The sequence below is a fragment of the Fonsecaea erecta genome (genome assembly GCF_001651985.1).
Source record: "Fonsecaea erecta strain CBS 125763 chromosome Unknown Scaff4, whole genome shotgun sequence".
Classification (NCBI taxonomy): Eukaryota; Fungi; Ascomycota; class Eurotiomycetes; order Chaetothyriales; family Herpotrichiellaceae; genus Fonsecaea; species Fonsecaea erecta.
Genome location: NW_017387247.1, coordinates 1434371 through 1452285, shown reverse-complemented (window position 1 = coordinate 1452285; position 17915 = coordinate 1434371). Strand labels below are relative to the sequence as shown.

Here is a 17915-nt window from a genome sequence, read left to right as displayed (position 1 = left end):
GATTGTTACTTGCAGGCTTTGTCTTTGTTGTCCACCACCAGATAAGCTGCCTTGTCTGTGAATAAGGAGCAAAGGACTGGAGGTAGATCGGAGGTGAAGGCAATGAAGAGGCAGTAGAGGGACCATGGCGATGCAGCCCTCGTTGCTCATCGTCTCATCTTATATACCCGTCGATTGTCTAGGTGGTTGTTTGCATATTCCCCTACATCACACAATGACTCGTGGCTCGAAATTCAAGGCGGGATACACCGACGACATCGGTGATGGCATTGCTACACTCATCGGCATTCTCATGTTGGTGGCTACAAGCCTGATAAGGCGCTGTCGTCGCAAGCTAGAGAAGCGTGAGGTCGATCCGTGGGAAGGAAGAGGTGAGATGGAGCCACAGTCGATCGAGCCCGCTCGACTGCAAGCAGAAGGATGTAGCTGAAGGGCGTCGGAGTGAGTCGGTAGGCACACGTAGAACATCAATGAACGGATGGTTGTGTGTAGTGAGTTTGTCGGACGTATCGGGCGGATTTAAGACCGGCCTCGGCCGAGGCAATGACCGAGATGCGTGGTACAACGTCTCATACGATCATCTACCAATAATGCAGGGCGATCAATGCCTTGATGCCATCCTCGTACGGCCCCCAGCCCCGACTTTTGTTCCGTAACTCTCCTTTCGTACAGCTCGAGTTGTTTCAGTAACGGTTTCTGCCTATTTTCAACTGGCGACGTGAGGACTGAAGCATATCTATAGCTGTGTGTGGCAGACAATCCCGAGCCGTTGCAAAGGGCACTTCTTTACCCACAGGCAGACTGACGACTTTCTATAACGGCTCAACTCCTGTCTCGGCCGGGTCCTAGTGGAAGTTCGCACAATTTCTCATTTCGCGGCCCGGTCGCCCACCAATCAATACAGGAGCACCTGGACCAGGGCCGAGGGGCGCGGCCATCAAGTACTCTCTGCCTGTCAAGCTCGCGTTAATCATCCCTCGGTGTTAGACCATCGGCCGCCTAAAGCTCGATTTCCACGGCCATGGGTCCCAAACGCCGTCGCCTGGCACTCTCCTGCGTGGCTTGCAGACGGCGGAAGGTGAAATGCGACAGAACCTATCCGACCTGCGTCCGGTGTCAAAAGGGAGGGGTGAGTTGTGACTACGTATCTTATACCAAGCACGACAGTGCTCTCCCTACTCCATCCGAGGAGAGTCCACAGCTTCGTAGAGAGGCTTCGGTTACCTCTTGGACTGGTAAGTCCTCTAACACATGCTCTCCGATGACCATGCAGATCATCTTAACCCGCGTCCTTGTATGGTCGTGTTCTTCTCCCAAAGTCATATCCTGAGCAAGCAACTGACGCACTGTAAACACCAGAACACGCCGACGTGTGGCACGCCCGGTCAAAAGAGCATGAAAGTGCCCGGAACCATGAAGAGGGTCAACAGGCCAGCTCTTCGCAGCCTCGGACGCAAACAAAGTCTTTGCGGGAGCTACAGGACCGAGTATTCGACTTGGAGACTCGGGTTCGGGCGGCGGGGGCGCGTCCCATCTCGTCGGCTGTGTATCTTGGTCTCGGTCATTCGGCCGGTTCAGGGGCGAGTACCGACAAGAATGCCTTGCATGACCACGAACGAGCCCTACTCCGGGGTAAAGGCTTCAAAACGCAATACTTCGGTCCCAGTCACGGAGCTAATTTACTGCTACAATTTGAGGAACTCTCTCGCTTTGTCAAGGATATCCTGCAGCGGCTGCCAACACTCGAAAAATCCAGAAATATCTGGAAACAACAACGTCGAGACCTCAACGCCAACTTGATTCTTCCAGACTTCGACACTCTGATATCGTTGGTTCCGGAACAGAGCCGTGCAGATGCTCTAGTGCAAGAATATTTCGAGACGCTGGAGACGACTTATCGAGTTCTGCACGCACCGACCTTCTTCCGCAAATACAAGGAGTTCTGGTCATCGTCCAGGGACTCTTCCTCGGCATTTCTTGTGCAGCTTCTTCTCGTGTGCGCGAGCGTGAACTGCTCCGTGGCCGGCGGTCCCGTCGGATTTGTCGGTCGAAGTACCGTTTCCCGCGATGCAGCGGTCAGATGGATCGAGGTCTGCGAGAGTTGGCTGGAGCTGCAAAGCCAGAAACACATGACCCTGGAGGTTTTTCAGGTCCGAGTCCTCCTAGTGATTGCCAAAAAGCTGAACTGCGTCAAGGTCAAGCGAGAATGGACAGTCTCGGGACATCTGCTGCGGGAAGCCATGTCATCCGGGCTGCACCGGGAGCCGACTTTCTTGAGCAACAACATCTCAGTCTTTGACCAAGAAATGCGCAGGAGACTCTGGTACACAATACTCGAGCTTGATATCCAGAGCAGCATTGACCGCGGTATGGGAGCAAGTATTGGTCCATTCGACTGGGATACTTTGCCGCCGTTAAACCTCCACGATGAAGACTTCGACGAATCAACGGAAAAGATGCCCGCAGCGAGGCCAATGACCGACTTCACTCGGACATCATTCATTTGCCTAGCACATCAACACTTGCCACTCCGCCTGGAGATATTGTCTAGGATCAACAGCATTCGTATGAGCCTTGAAAGTGATACCGCCATCGAGCTTGATCAAAAGATTCGGCAGACCTTGGACAACTTCCCTAAATGGTCCGATAACTCAGCAAGTGCCATTGCGGAAGCCCTCTCGGGGCTTCTACTCTACGAGATTCTGTTACTCCTGCATCAGCCGTTCGCCACCCAAGTGGATGCCCCCGCGCAACATTTCTATTCACGAGCCGCACGGCGGAACGCGGCATCTGCAACGATGAGGATCTTTATGGGATTGCGACCCAGCAGCAGGAGGACCTACCTCAACCTTCGGGATGATTTGTTCCGAGCTTGCTTGGCAACTTGCCATGATTTATGCATCTCAACCGGCTTGAAGGAGGGATTGTTGCAGGATCCGACAATTGCGGAGAACTTGATCGAACAAAGCGTCAATTTGATGGAAGACCGTATCAAAAGCCTCGGCCAAGGGTTTCATACATATTGGCTCACCTGCAGCGCCCTGGCGCTTCTGCATTCGAAACTCTCTCCAGCAGAACCAGCAGAGAAGTTTGCACAGGAGACTGCTGATAGGGTAGTCAATCTACAAGGCTTCATGATGTCGCAGCAGATTGCGCCAGTCGGAAACAGCAACGGCGTGGAAGATGTGACAATGAGCACAGCCAATACGTTAGTGGGAATGAGTACCCAGCCTACGCCCGGCCAACCTCTACCAGAACTCGATCCATTTGTGACGACGACCACGGATCCATTCAATACCTTTCCCGAGACATTGTTTGACTTTGATATCACAGATCTGTGGAACATGGGAGGAATTGGGGGAAGCACGCATTACTGATGGCCCCAGTTGCTGTCATATGTACTCCTGGATGAGAGGACAGAATACTACCACCCCTCCTAAAGAAGTCTTCAAATACAACTGTGGTATACTGCTTTGGTGATCACTACGTACTGCAACGTTGGCGACGCTGCTCACTGGATAGACAATTCGGATAAATTTTCTCATCGACATGCCAAGACTTGTTATCGGCTCACTTTCCATTATAGGCATAGCCGACTGTTAGCGGCGGCTGCAGCCTTTGGTTTTCGCCTTCCCTGTATTTCTAAAATTTCACCCTTCGCCCCTTCTTAACACAACAATCTCTTCTTCTCACCTCTTCCTCGTTTTCGCTTTTTTCTGTCTCACACCTCTTCTCACGCTTTCACCCCATCTAAAGGAGGATCTGACTCTGCTCTGTTAATCCTCACCACCTTTCTCTCACATTTCTTGATTTTACAGACAGGTGACGGATTTCGGCGCCCATCATGTCTTACGGCGGCGGTTACGGATCATCAAGAGATGCCGGTTATTCTAACGGGTATGTGAGAATCGCTCAATTTCGTCGTTGCCTGCGTCCCAGCTTTTCTCCGCTCTTCCCACGACATTCAGCATGGACTGGCTCAGGCTCTTATCTTTATCGATTTGCTTGATCATAACTAACAATCTCGCAGTTACGGCGGCGGTAACGGCTATTCCAATGGCTACACGAACGGCTACGGCGGATCCAACGGATATTCTGGCGGAGGCGGGGACAAGATGTCCAATCTGGGCGCAGGCTTGAAGCAACCAAATTGGGATTTGAACAACCTCCCAAAATTCGAAAAATCGTTCTACAAGGAGGATCCGATCGTCACAGCCAGGTCACAGCGCGATGTCGATGAGTTCCGCAGAAAAAATGAGATTACAGTTCAGGGCCGCAACGTTCCACGGCCAGTTGAGACATTTGATGAAGCCGGATTTCCCAGCTATGTCATGTCTGAAGTCAAGGCACAGGGCTTCACCAAACCCACTCCAATTCAATCGCAAGGCTGGCCTATGGCTCTTTCTGGCCGGGATGTCGTTGGTATCGCTGAGACCGGGTCTGGCAAGACCTTGACCTACTGCCTTCCCGCCATCGTGCACATCAACGCTCAGCCACTCCTTGCTCCTGGTGATGGCCCCATTGTCCTGGTCCTTGCCCCTACCCGAGAACTGGCTGTTCAAATTCAGCAAGAAATCACCAAATTTGGCAAATCCTCTCGGATCAGAAACACTTGTGTCTACGGCGGCGTTCCCAAGGGTGGTCAGATCCGCGACCTTGCTAGGGGTGTGGAAGTGTGCATCGCTACTCCTGGCCGCCTCATTGACATGCTCGAATCTGGAAAGACAAACTTGCGCCGTGTCACTTACTTGGTCCTTGATGAAGCAGATCGTATGCTCGATATGGGTTTCGAGCCTCAAATCCGCAAGATCATTGGCCAAATTCGTCCCGACCGACAAACTTGTATGTGGTCTGCAACGTGGCCCAAGGAAGTCCGACAATTGGCCTCGGATTACCTGAACGATTTCATTCAGGTCAACATCGGCTCAATGGATCTGTCGGCAAATCACCGAATCACCCAGATTGTCGAAGTTGTGTCGGAATTCGAAAAGAGAGATCGCATGATCAAGCATCTCGAGCAGATCATGGAAGATCGCAACAACAAAGTCCTCATCTTCACCGGCACCAAACGCGTAGCTGACGAAATCACTCGATTCTTGCGCCAAGATGGATGGCCAGCACTTTGTGAGTTTTCCTCCACCCTTTTCAAGATCGTAAACTAATGGTTTAAACAGCTATTCATGGCGACAAGCAACAGAATGAACGTGACTGGGTTCTAAACGAATTCAAGACTGGCAAGAGCCCAATCATGGTCGCTACGGATGTCGCATCCCGTGGTATCGGTATGAACAAACAGCAATCCCCTTCTCCCCCACCCCTTTCCCTATTATATTTTGTTTCTTGTATTTCTTACCATTGCCGTCGTGTGGAATGGTGCCGCTCTCCTCCCGCTTGTTACGCTCTGCGTTGCGTAACTTGTCCTGGCTTTTGTGTTCTCCTCGGTCCTTCCTCCGGAAATCCTGGATCTGTTGCAGTTTGCCGGGACTTTGCTTCCTGACATCTCTACATCTGCTTTGTCCAACACGAGTAGGTTGTCGGACACATTTACTTGACCAGATCAAACTGCAAATCCAGGATCTCTTACCTTCAAGGACCGTAGACGCTTGCCGATCTCCCGGACATGGACATTTGTCACCCAAAAGGATAATGCTCCGAGCTTCAGAGAGTGACATGCACCTCCGCTCACACGACCACATATGGTCCCCGGCGCCTCGTAAGACCACCAATGACTGAGTTGCTAACCTATACTTGAAGATGTTCGAGATATCACTCACGTGTTGAACTATGACTATCCCAACAACTCTGAGGATTATGTTCACCGTATCGGCAGAACAGGTCGAGCTGGCAAAAAGGGCACAGCCATCACACTTTTCACAACCGACAGTATGTCTTTGGTGTCCCCGTCTTAGTATATTTCAAATCGCTGACCTTTTTTCCAGATGCCAAGCAAGCTCGTGACCTCGTTTCCGTTCTGCAGGAGTCGAAGCAAAGCATCGATCCTCGTCTTGCAGAAATGGCTCGCTATTCTGGAGGCGGCGGCGGTGGTGGCCGTGGGTATGGTCGTGGTGGCCACCGCGGCGGCCGTGGCGGCTTCACTGCCTCCAATGCTGCACCTCTTGGCCGGTCCAGATGGTAAAGCGTCGGTCGAACGAATCAAATCAGTCGAAATCAAGACGGCATTGAAACGGTGAGAACGACGACTACACGTTCAATCACCTCGCAAGTCTTGTCACTCATACACCTTTCCTTCACCGTTCAAGAGACAATAGACTTGTTTTATGCATTGCTGCTATGTCAGGTTCGGGCGTCAAGGAGCACAGTCGAGGGAAAGATAGACTGTGTCTTTTACAAGAGCTGTGGGTAGCCTTTTTACCTCGGCCGGCAGGTTTTATGTATTCCATGGGATTTGGAGGGCCGCGCGAGCCGTTGGGCTCTCCGAGCAGGAGATTTGAGCAAAATGGTGATAGAGCTGATGTCTACAAGGATTCGCATGCTCGTTCCCGATGTCGATGGGGAACAGATGTGATACAGAAGGCATGAATTCGGCACAAGTGTGCAGCATTGTGATCATTGGTCCAAAACACAATAGACATAGAGATTACTTGCTACATAGCTTGAGTGTACAATCAATGACGTGCAATCGTGATTGGCGAGAGGATCCTGGCATACCAGTTTCCAGTTGTGGGGAGTTGATATTGACTCAGGCCGAAGATGGGGGAGTGATTTGGACTCTGAAGCAGAGTCCAACATGCATGAGTGTGCGAATAAATATGGAGATATATCCAACTGCGATCACAGCAGATTCATGCCAACGGCATCGCCGAAGGAGAATCCGATAGTCTCTCGGCTGCATTTCCTTTGGTTTCCCTCTTGATGTCCTGGCTGCCACATTCTGGACGCGACATGAGCATGTCGATGATAGATATTTCCCCCCTCCCGCTCTTCAAGCCTTTTGTTGGTCTCTTGAAACTTGCATGCCTTTCTTTTCTCATGCCTCGTCTTTTGGTGGTAGCGTACCGTCGTCTCCTTCATCTCGTGATGCAGCGGGCAAGACGAAGTGAAAAAGGCACGTACTTGCTTGCTTGCCCACTTGCTTCCTGCCTTCCCGGGTAGTGTTGGGTCAGGAACGAGGTGTCCAGGGAGTGGGTTGCATGGGCGTCCAGAAAGCCAGGGTGCCAGCCAGCCAGCCAGCCAGCTGAATTGGGGTTTTTTTCTTCGTTCGTGATGTGCTGCACGACTATGACTATTTATTGGACTTTGCCAGCAAAAGACAACAGAACTTACGGCGAAGAAGATTGTAGGATAATGTGGGCGGATATATGTCGTAAGTATGTATTGTATATATTGAACTCTAATACGGTGGTACCCGTACAACAATACAATAATACTTATCCTCAATTCGGACTATATCGTGACACGGACAACGACAACACCGGTCTTGCACACTTGTAGCAATGTACAAAGTACCCTCAGGATTGCTCAGTAGGTTGTCTTTCTACCTCTCTGCCATATGTTGCCTTATCTGGCTTATTGGTAAGTTGGTTTGTGATGTCTGCAAAGAATGCATTCCAAGGTCCAACCTTGTCAGATCTGTCTCAATCCGGAAGACCACCGGATGGACTTCATGGGCGCAAAGAGAAGGGAGGCAATGGGCATGAATATTATGTACATAGCCATCACCATAGTGAACGCTTCTGACCTACATCTTACCCTAGAATGAGCAGTCAGTGGTGGAAGCGTTGGGGACGACGTGGTGTGCCCTGTCAGGGGCACAGACTATGTTAGTCGTGATCTTTCCGCAGGATTGACGCAGCATTCTGGGATAAACAGTCCCTCAGACGGGGTTCCTTAGTATTGACATTGTGGTTGTTGTGGGTGAACTTCTCTATCGATATCCTCAATACTCCTGCATGCTTGGCAGACGAGGTCTTGTTGCCCTTGTGGTGCTCAAGAACCCCTATCTACTCTTCCCTAGGACGATACGCGGTTGTTCTTGGGATCATGGGATCCACAGTAACACGACGCGCATTAGTTGCTGACGGAGAGGTAGAAATTGGTTTGGAGGTTTCATATTGCAAGCTCACTAGGATCGGGCTCTCAGGAGGATACACCGGTCCAAGACAGATGCTCAAACAACACAGCTCAAGACGTTGAGGTAACGAACGTTTGGGTAAAAGGGGTTGTGCTGCGAGTAAATGCACTGGTCAGTGGGTTAGTGGTGCGACACTCACTCCAGCTTGGGGAGTGCCCGAGGGGTGCCGAGAGATTCACATTAGAGCAAGAGCATTCTCCAGCTACCTGGCGAAGTGATGAGGACAGCACCGATTCGTCCCTACCTCTGGTAGGTGTCTGGAGTCCTTACCTATATCTTTTGGCCGCATTCGATGTGTGCCCGAACTTCGATGTGCAGGTACAATGTTTGAGTGCATTCAAGCTGTAAATGACCCTATCGGCAGGTTGTGGTCCCACGGGTATGTTTGGCAGCTCGTGTAGATGGCCCATGGGTGTCAAGCACCAGGTGTTCTCTGGACCTGAAGGGCATGGCGTAGTCTTCTGAAAGCGGTTCGGAGTACCAACCTTCTCCCTACCTTTCCCTTTGAAGCAGCAGCCAAGGTAATTGCACATCCTCATGTAACTAGACTGTTTCGTTCATTAAAGCCACAGAGGGATCTTGCTAGCGGCTACCCCTTTTGCAAATGGCCCAGCCTAAAGTCGGAGGGTCTTTCCGTAGTTGAGGCTCTCAATTGCAACATCCCACCAGATCGTCTCACAGTGCAAACTCGGGAGATTACGCCGTCTCCAGAAGATTGTAATGATCGACATGTGCCGGTTGTCCCAGTAGTGACCATGAGAATCAACTGAGTTGAGGTAGATTCCAATCTGTGAATCTGGTACCTCTAGCCGTGGAGGCTCACCTCTCAAGACATTCGACTTTCGACAGGGTAGTGCTCGCAATCTGGTTAAAGCTTTGGAGTCAATATAGCTTGACAGCAGCCCGTGAGATAAGGCTGAGAAGTCGCATCATCCGGTCCAATACCCTCTATTCCCAATTGAGGGTGATGTTTGAGCTCACGATTTTGCTCTTGTGCCCCTTTTCGCTTAATTTTGAGGCGGGATGAAAGATATCTGCACCATGTCTCATCACGCCGGGCTATTAGCATTAAACTTTCAGAAACTACAAGCCGTTTTCAGGGAGTCGGTGGGCGCTCAAATCCGCTGTCAGGCCGTTGAACGAATGCAGGAGCAGTACGAGGTAAGTCGCGATCGTTTCTGGGGCGTCCCACCAACTGCAGCATTCACCTCTATCCATACACTTCCTTTGTGAAGTTAGACGCAGGTTTGCGTTCATGTAGCTGTTAATCACTTTGCAGGATGCAAGGTGGATGGCATCAATCCTCTTCCCTATGTCGGGCTGCAAGCTTGCAGGTCACGAATGGTTCGCAAAGGCTACGCCGTAACAGGTACTGTACCTCTCAGTAAGTATCGAGTCACACACATCTGAATGCGGAGCAGGCGGTTTCTTTCACTCTTCTGCACGAGTGTTTGCGGGAGGTGGGGACATGAACGTCCAATTTCTTCATCAAGCAGCCTGGAAACGATCTCCCTGGTGGGAGGAACCAATTTGAATCGGAGAGCACCCGAGCAAGCGACCACAAGCTCTGATCGCAGAACTACTCGTAACTAGCCAGATCGCCCAAGGGTAGAGAAAATTTCTCCGCACAAACCCACTAAATCAAAGAGAAAGCGAATGCCAAGGGTGCTGGTGGGCGTCGCTGAAGATCGGCGGTGTATCTTCGTCTTCGAGTACAGTGGGTAGATGCCTTCTCATGACTGTGGAACCATGGCTATATCAAGCCACCACCTACTTTTTTCTCCCTGTGATGGGAAGTGCCAGGGGTCTAGGTGACCGGCAAGGCAAAACAAAAGCACCACATGGTCAGTATCCTTGTTTTGCCGAGTTTGACCACTGGGCTGGTCGCAGGATGACAGCACATCCAGGACTGAAGAGGTCTGTGGCGAGGATGAGATGCTTTGACTGTGGTCCCCGAAAGACGGAGGGCCCAGTGGAGCCGGGGTCTCTCACCAAAGTGCCGCGTATCAGCTTCCTGGTTCGCCATTCGCATCCTCTCTTTCGGGCTCTGTCGACTCTACCTCGTACTTGTTGGAGATGTCAGTCGTGTTGACACAGAGGTGTCTACGAGTACCGAGTATGCTGTGTGACGAAACAGAACGTATCAGTTTCGTGGTTGTCCACCAGGTGGGTAAACGGGTCTGCATTGGCGTCGAATCACCTGCGAGCAACCCCGAGCTTTAGCTTTCCAGAAGCACGGGCCTCTTTTCTCTCCCTGCTTCCCTGCCTCCTTTTGAACTTGGCCTGGGAGGTTCCAGTACCACGGTTCCGAGTTGTCCGACATCCTGCACCTTCGGCTGCTCAGCAAGACGCAACCAAAAGCTTATCAGGAGACAACATCACCTCGAGGTCATTGATATTGCCTCTGGTAGGCTCACTTCCGATAATTCTTGCTGTACCTCGTGGATGGAAGAGGCCGGGAGTAGCCAGCAGCACCAGTGTTTGTTATGCAGGTACGGAGAGACCGGTAAATTCCTAACGAACACACTATCAGAAGTGCTAGCCGAAAATCGGAGCGTTTGAGACGGCTGCTCGCCTGGTGGTCAGCGCACCAGGTCTGGACTTGAGTTTGCAGCTAGTTGGGTGCGTGGAATTGTCCCACCAAGCGCTTCGCCTTACTGCGTAAGTCGAAATATGGGCAAGGGTGGCACCCCACGAGAGTTGGACTCTGTGGCGGGATCCAGAAACAGTTGCTGGAAAGGGCTACCATGGGGCTCCTCCTAGTGGAATGTCTGCTCGTGTGCCAATATAGAAGCGATTGTCACATCTTGAGTCCACTTTCCGCATGGGTGATTTCTTGTGAGCAGCAGAGGCGAACCCTGGTCCTGCTGCTTCGTCAGGAGGCGAGTTCCAAATGTCGGTAGCATATACTCCATACTCAGAGCAAGCCGTCGCCCTCGCTTGTTTTTGCCCTGATCTTTGCATTAGAACGACCATGTTGGCTTCTGGTTTGGGGTGATTGCAGTGATAGTGCAGTAACCTGCATATGCAAGAGGTTGGGGTCTAGACAGCCTCTCATCAACTTTCCACGAATCGTAGTGTGTGCGAGCCATCGGGAAGCTGGATGTCCGTTCAAGTCGACAGAGCACTTGACCTTACAAGGTATTGTCTCTCACCTGCAGGTACTCGGTCGAAAGCGATCATCATCATCAGCCGTTGCAACAATTTCCCGTGTTTTGTTTAGAAGATCTTTGTTGACAACTTGTGGTGAGCTCGACCGAAGCGGCAAGGTCAAAGTTCCTGTAAAGCTCTTCTAACTGGCGCTTGCCAACCTTGCACTCTTTCTCTCTAATCTGTAAGCGGCTCTCTTGACACTACGGGAAGTGAGAACGGATGTCGCGGACTCGCAAAGTTTTCGAGAGTGCCCATGTCGTCCGACCTCATCTCACCGTCTGCTTCGAGGACAAGAGCTGGTCATTGTCGGGCTTGCTGCTCGATGCGACGCTAGGTCATGCGGTGTCTACTTGCCAATCGAAGGAAGGAGAACATACCGACAACCAATGTTCGCGTCCAAAGGGTCGTACTTGTACATATCGAAGACTCTGGTGCAGGTCCGCTCCGCAGACTGGCTTCACGAGGCTGACCCAGTGCCAGTCACCCTAGAGATGGCAAGAAGGCTAACTACAATAGAATATCGCCAACAGCATAGGGGCCCAGAACGTTTAAGGGCGTTCTCCCCCTTTCCCAAGTGCAGATGATACCATCAGAGTGATCGACCCCATATCAAAAGAGTATGGTCAAGTTTTCCACCAGGAGTCTTTCTGCCCAACTAAGACATGGCGGTTGACCCGTTTCTTACGGTGATGGCCAGGAAAAAGAACACCAGGATCGCATCGAGATCTTGCAGCGCTGCCTTCATGCTGAGACGAATTCGAGTGTGATGATGGTTACCAAAAGAGTAGGGGATTTGTCATACTTTCCAAACTTCGCTGGGGACCTATGTCAGAGGACGTCACCTCGATGTAGACCTCACATTGGGTGGGTGTTTTGTAAGTATGTCAATGATAACGGGCAACCCCAGACGATGAGTTCCACCAGCAAGATAATTGAGCAAACTCAAATGACAGAAGGAATGTGACATCTGAAGCGTGGCGGCATCCCACGTCAACGGCACCAACGGGAATCTTTCGAGTCACCTCCGACAGGCATTGCAGGGATTTGCTTGTGCCGACGGTACGGACTATTCTGCCCATAAATGGGACCCACCACAAGCATGGGAGTATTGTCGCATGGGCCTTGAATCATTCCCAGCACGGGCGGTGTACGGAATCCTGCCGCCTCAGATCGTCAACTTGTAGGTGAGGCTTGGGTATGTGGCGAGCTGGATCTATCATTTTGCTCAGTGATCATGGTAGTCAACGGGCAACACCCAAGGTCATCGGGGAAGAGGTCAAAGCTCAATCTGCACGCTAAACAGTAGGAGTAGCAGGGTCTCCAGGCATAATTGGCGTAAGTCGGCTTCTTAGGCATCCTGGGGAAGTGAGGCTAAGGAGCCTAGAGAATTCGCTCCTTTCAGGAAGGGCAGGCGCCGCAGTTGGAGTTGCCTAGCTCCGTGGTAATTAGTTAGTCTACACCGAGATCTAAACAACACGGATATACCGATTTTGCGAGGCCCAAACGTTTTCTCAATGTCCAAAGAAACCCAAACCGGCCGTCATCAGAGCTTTCTGTTTGCAGCATTGTGAACGCAAGACAAAGGATCACGAGACGCGGGAGATGCAGGTCAGGGTCCAGAGTAGTAATCGCTTGTATTTTCTCTTTTGATAAGTTGATCTTGCGCTGTGGTGGTATTTCGAAAGGGGGCAACGGCTTTCTGTTGGAGTTTTCACGGAAGGTGGTGTGAAAGGCCGAACCTTGCAGGGCCGTCACTTGTCACCTGGTAACTTCCTGTAGGTTGCCATCTTTGTAACAATAATGATTCAGTGCGGTGGAGGAGCAGCACGACAAGGGAAGGATCATGGCATGGGGGGCGGCGAACCGGGTTCTCCGTATCCAATAAACCGGGCAAGGCCTGATGCTGCAGTCGGGGGCGTGGTCTCGGAGGATGCAACTCAGGGGATTTTTGATTGGTATGGAACAGACCGCCTTGGGGCAAAAGAAAGAGAGAGGGAAAGACAACCTTTCAGAGGACTGAACAATGTGTGGCACTTTGGAGAAGCGAGTTCTCGTTTGGAGCGCAGGCTAGGAATCGAGATAGGCAGGGAAGGGTTCAGGTTGGCCAAGCGGGCCCTAGACTGCAACAGGCGTAGTGGCAATGCAACCTGTGCGTTGGTGGCATGGTGTGCTGCCCACTTTGCGGATTTGTTGCTCACACCTCACCCCTTCCAAGTTGGAGAAATACTCCGGTGACCACGGGACAACTGTGTGAGACATGGGGAATAATAAGTGATTGATTGGCGCAAGAGAGGGAGGCGCAACTCCGGCAGCCAAAAAGGTGGGAAAAAGGAAAAATTGAATGACCTCCGGGCACAACAAAGGCTGTTGATCGCACCGCCAGCAGTACCGGTGCTTGTAAACCGCGAGTAATTATAGGCCTTGTTTGGGGGGTGCTTTTTAGGTCTCTGGGCGGCAAGTAGGCTTCAGTAGTAGACCTGGTAGTGAGTGCTTAGGACCCTAGGCCCTTGCTAACTTAGGTACAAGCCCCCGTGCCAGATTCCTGTGCTCCGCACCCAAACTGCTGGCTCCTTGGCTCTCCTTCCTCTTCCTATTTCCAGTTGTCGCACGGCCCCCTAGGGGGCTCCTTTGTCCCTCGGTATAGTGGTCGGGTTGTCGGCTACTGCTGGGGCTTCTGCAAATCACCACCGCTCCCACAGCTGGTCCCTCGGGCGAATCAGGATGCCCACTAATTTGTTCCAACGGTAAAGCACGAGGCAATCTCGTCAGTCATTAACCTTTGGAGTCGCTGGCCATCACAACCTCATTCTCCACCTAACCACATCATCGCGACCCCATCCTTCAACCCTTTCATCCTCGCTGGAGAGCCTATCCTGTCCCGTCTTTCTCCGTACTGCGTGCTCCTGCTCCACCCAGAAACTTTCGGCGCAGTCAACTTGTCTGGCCACCGTAGGAAGCGTCCCCGGTCGGTGACCAGCCATCTTTGCATGTTGCACTTCTGTTTCTGCCCCCTCCTCCACTCATTCGGTCCAATCACGGCCGATGCCGTAGCTGGTGCGTTCTGCATCATTATTCACCCTCAGTGTTCAGTGACCACAGCACAGCGTGACCGCCCTCTCTCTTAATCTTGGAACCCTGGGGCCGCAGATGCTTGCCATTACTGAGCAGGATTCCCACGGTACTCGGTCCCTCGTCTTGACACTCTCTCTGGTCCACCAATCGAACGTGCCCTGTAACACCTGGGAGTCCACCAACGCACGCTCGTTACCCTTTTGGCTTCCAGCCCGACCCAAACCCCAGTCCCAAGCGCAACAAGAAGCCACTCAGCAGCCAACCCGCCACGACCCCCAATTTTTGGGAATCAACAACCACCATCTGACTTCTCACCTCTCACCCACCCCGGAGGCCACATCACCCAGGTCTTGTCCGTCGCCACAAACCACAGTCCTCCTTCCGAAGCACTCTTCCCTCATGTCACGCGTCGCCTAGACACCGTAGCAAGAAAAGGAAAAACACAACAAAGTCATCCTTGGCGCTCCTCAGTGAGCGATTGGACGCTGCGAGTGACTTGTGGACCTGCTTTCACAACATCCAAGTTCGACACTCCACTGATTCCCCTGCCTCAGAGCTAGTTACCGCACTTCGCGCCATCACTTCTTGACACTAGTGGGCGCTCGAAGCTTCGCACTATCACCAGAATTTCCCTCTAAACTCCACTCTAAAGTCGACCTCGAAACCTTATTTCCTTCTCGGCCTCGCCATCTGCCGGTGGGTTAAACCTGCCACAGCGCTGGGTGCAGCCTGCTCGCTATCGACCAGGGTCAGCTTCACCTCCCTGCGTCACAGCGCTCGCACGAGAAGAGACGAAGTCAAGGCACAAAACTCACCCCCGTCCTGCATATTCCTCCCACCTATTACCAACCGCAGCGCTATTGGCAGGGCGTCGGGTGAAAAGCCTTCCACCCTGGGAGCCCTGGGTCCACTCCAGGAAGTCGGTCACCCACCCGACACCTCTGATCATACTCCCCTCCGCGGACACAAGCTCCCAGTTGAGACGGTAGTCCGGCGCAAGTTGTCAATCAACAAGAAAAGCAAAAAAGAGGAGACACTACCCTGTCACGTCACCTGGGAAGAATAACCGCTGTGGTTGGAGAGCAAAAGCAGACACAACGCTCAAAGGCAAAAAGAGCCACCCACTCAACTGCTACATAGAACAGGGGATGATCCTGGGGCCAAAGGCAAAACCTATCAGAACCTCCCCGATTCTTTGCAAGAGTTTGGCCCGTCTGCCCTTTGATCGCGAATTCTTTATTAGTCCTTAAGGGCCCGCACCAGCTCGAGGCAGTAACGGCTACTCTTCATTCAGTTCAAGCTTGCAACTAGCGCAGTGAGGATCGTGCTAAAGCCCTCTTTTCCGACCCATCTTCGCCCCTCGGCTCGAACGATACGTTGAGCTGCCCCTGGTCAAGATCAACCCGTCCCTTTTGTGTTCTCGAGCGCTGGCAGCAGCAGCACCGATCTGGTGCCCGTTCTCTCCTGCAAAAAGGCGCTTGTCGCTCCCGACCCAACCCCATCTAAGACGACTTGTTACAACCTGCTCTCCACCGCGGCCGGTTGAGGTTTGGCCGCTTTCTTGGGCACTCTCGTCTAGAAAGCCTTCAAAATAAAGAATACGCCGGTCTGTGGCCTAAGGATTGCTTCAGTCGTATCGTCGCCTGTCCGTCCAACGTGTGGACTGGTCCTTTACTTTTGAGCGACCAACTGTCATCCACAACCTTTCTCTCGGGTCAGTCACATTATACGCCAGTGACTTTCCTACCACATCATTCACCACCTTACCTACCAACCGCGCTCCTTCACGTGGGCGGAAGGCAACGAGCAACACCTTTGATGGACAGGGGTGGATCAGAGTACGCGCAGTCAGGTTAGCAGTCAACGAACCATCATCTTTTCCAGGAGCAAGCTCTGAGAAGAACTCTGTGTCAATAGATCAGTCGTCTGTCGCGACCTACGCCACGCAAGACCCGCGCTCAGCTACTATCTCGAGCAACAACACACCACAGTCGGATTACGGTCTGACTCCGTCGTCGGCGCGTTCGTCGGGATTCCCTCCAGAGCATCTGCGCTACAGCCAGTACCCTCAGGCGCCGCACCATCCAGGTGCTGTTGGAACAATGGCACAACCAACAAGTCCGTCAAAGTCCCTGCCAGAAGGAGCGCCCAATGGCAATCCAACCACAAGCTCCCACCATGTGAGGTCTAACTCGGATGTGCCTATAGATCCCTCGATTTCGCAAGCCAGCCCGACCTACCCTCCCTATTCGCCTTATCCGCCAGGACAGGATATGCAACATGCGTACCAGCCTCAGCACCCGCCTTACATGCCGCAGCGACCACCGCACGAGCAATGGGGCGGTTATCCACCACAACATGGCATGCCGGCACCGTATCCTCATCCTGGACCAGGTGTCCAAGGGCCGCCTCAAACTTCGGCTGCATCGCGTTCGGGCCAGGTACGTTGTGTACCACCTCTATATCCTCTTGTGGCCCCTGAGATGGGATAAATTGTTTTTTTAACAAAGTGGCGCGCACAGGTTTACTCCTTTGTCCCTATCCCCGGTGCGCAGCAGCATAAGCGACCGCGCCGTAGGTATGAAGAAATTGAGCGAATGTACAAATGCGGTTGGAATGGGTGCGAAAAGGCGTATGGAACACTCAACCACCTGAATGCCCACGTGACGATGCAGTCGCATGGAACCAAGAGAACTCCAGAAGGTGAGTTCCGCGCTGACAATCCCTGTTCTTCCTACCATATTTTCAATAAGACCATAATGGTGTTGATTGGCTCGACTGATCCTTTTCGCACAGAGTTCAAAGAAATCCGCAAGGAGTGGAAGGCCCGTAAGAAGGAAGAGGAAAACGCGCGCAAGGCAGAAGAAGAGCGTCAAAGAGTTGCTGCCCAAGCTAATCAGGTTGACGGTCCACCGGGCGAGGCCCATGCCGTCCCGGGTCAAGGCTATCAGCAGAATGGAACTCGACCCTCGCTCCCACCCATCGGCTATCAATCCGCAGATGGACATGCTCAAGGACAATACGGACAGCCGCAAGCCGGTATGGTCTATCCGCAAGGCAGCACGCAGATGAACAGCTATCCCAATTACCCGAATTCGCCTTATGCGCAGCAAGGCCAGGTTTACCAGCAACGTCAATACTAGAACACGTCCATGACCAAGCAGCTTGGCTTCTTGACTTGTGGTGCGTCCTCGGCACGAAGTGATCACTCAGCTTTGCTAGTGCGCGGCACAAGCATGTAATGCCAGGAGCTGCAAGCGCACTCATGGGATGATGCAGCACCTCATTTTTACCCGAGATACCCTAGGTGGGAGTGGAGGAGATAATGGAAGAGTAAACGCGGATCACGCCAAAAGTATCGTGATGAAGAGCATGCTGGGAGGAGTTTGTCACATTGGCTGGCGCGTTCCGACACTCATGAGTTTCCTTCTCTCTGTTCTCGTTTTCCTGTTTCTTTTTCACCCGTTTGAGGGTTTATCACCATTTGCACAGCAAAACGCGTCTTTTTCAGGGTGATGAACGTTATGATCGATTGGCCGACTGCATGCATTTTTGAAGAGGACCAGTGCATTTATGAGAGCAGGGGAATTTTTCTCTC

The 17915-nt window shown here is 52.2% G+C and overlaps 4 protein-coding genes across 4 annotated transcripts; all 4 read left to right on the top strand.

Moving 5' to 3' along the window:
* Nucleotides 1–214: 214 nt before the first annotated feature.
* AYL99_05283 (hypothetical protein) lies at nt 215–3377 on the top strand (the record flags this gene model as incomplete). The annotated part of the gene is made up of 2 exons (XM_018836795.1): nt 215–371; nt 1360–3377. 2 exons carry the CDS (start codon nt 215–217, stop codon nt 3375–3377), a joined length of 2175 nt encoding a protein of 724 aa, XP_018693648.1.
* A 467-nt stretch (nt 3378–3844) lies between these two features.
* Nucleotides 3845–6136, top strand: AYL99_05282 (ATP-dependent RNA helicase DBP2; the record flags this gene model as incomplete). The annotated part of the gene is made up of 5 exons (XM_018836794.1): nt 3845–3897; nt 4031–5124; nt 5175–5282; nt 5755–5883; nt 5940–6136. The coding sequence occupies 5 exons, from the start codon at nt 3845–3847 to the stop codon at nt 6134–6136; spliced, it is 1581 nt and encodes a 526-aa protein (XP_018693647.1).
* Nucleotides 6137–9133: 2997 nt separating this feature from the next.
* Nucleotides 9134–9458, top strand: AYL99_05281 (hypothetical protein; the record flags this gene model as incomplete). Its single annotated transcript, XM_018836793.1, has 2 exons — nt 9134–9253; nt 9372–9458. 2 exons carry the CDS (start codon nt 9134–9136, stop codon nt 9456–9458), a joined length of 207 nt encoding a protein of 68 aa, XP_018693646.1.
* Nucleotides 9459–16419: 6961 nt separating this feature from the next.
* On the top strand, nt 16420–17460 carry AYL99_05280 (hypothetical protein; the record flags this gene model as incomplete). The annotated part of the gene is made up of 3 exons (XM_018836792.1): nt 16420–16758; nt 16840–17020; nt 17114–17460. The coding sequence occupies 3 exons, from the start codon at nt 16420–16422 to the stop codon at nt 17458–17460; spliced, it is 867 nt and encodes a 288-aa protein (XP_018693645.1).
* Nucleotides 17461–17915: the final 455 nt, after the last annotated feature.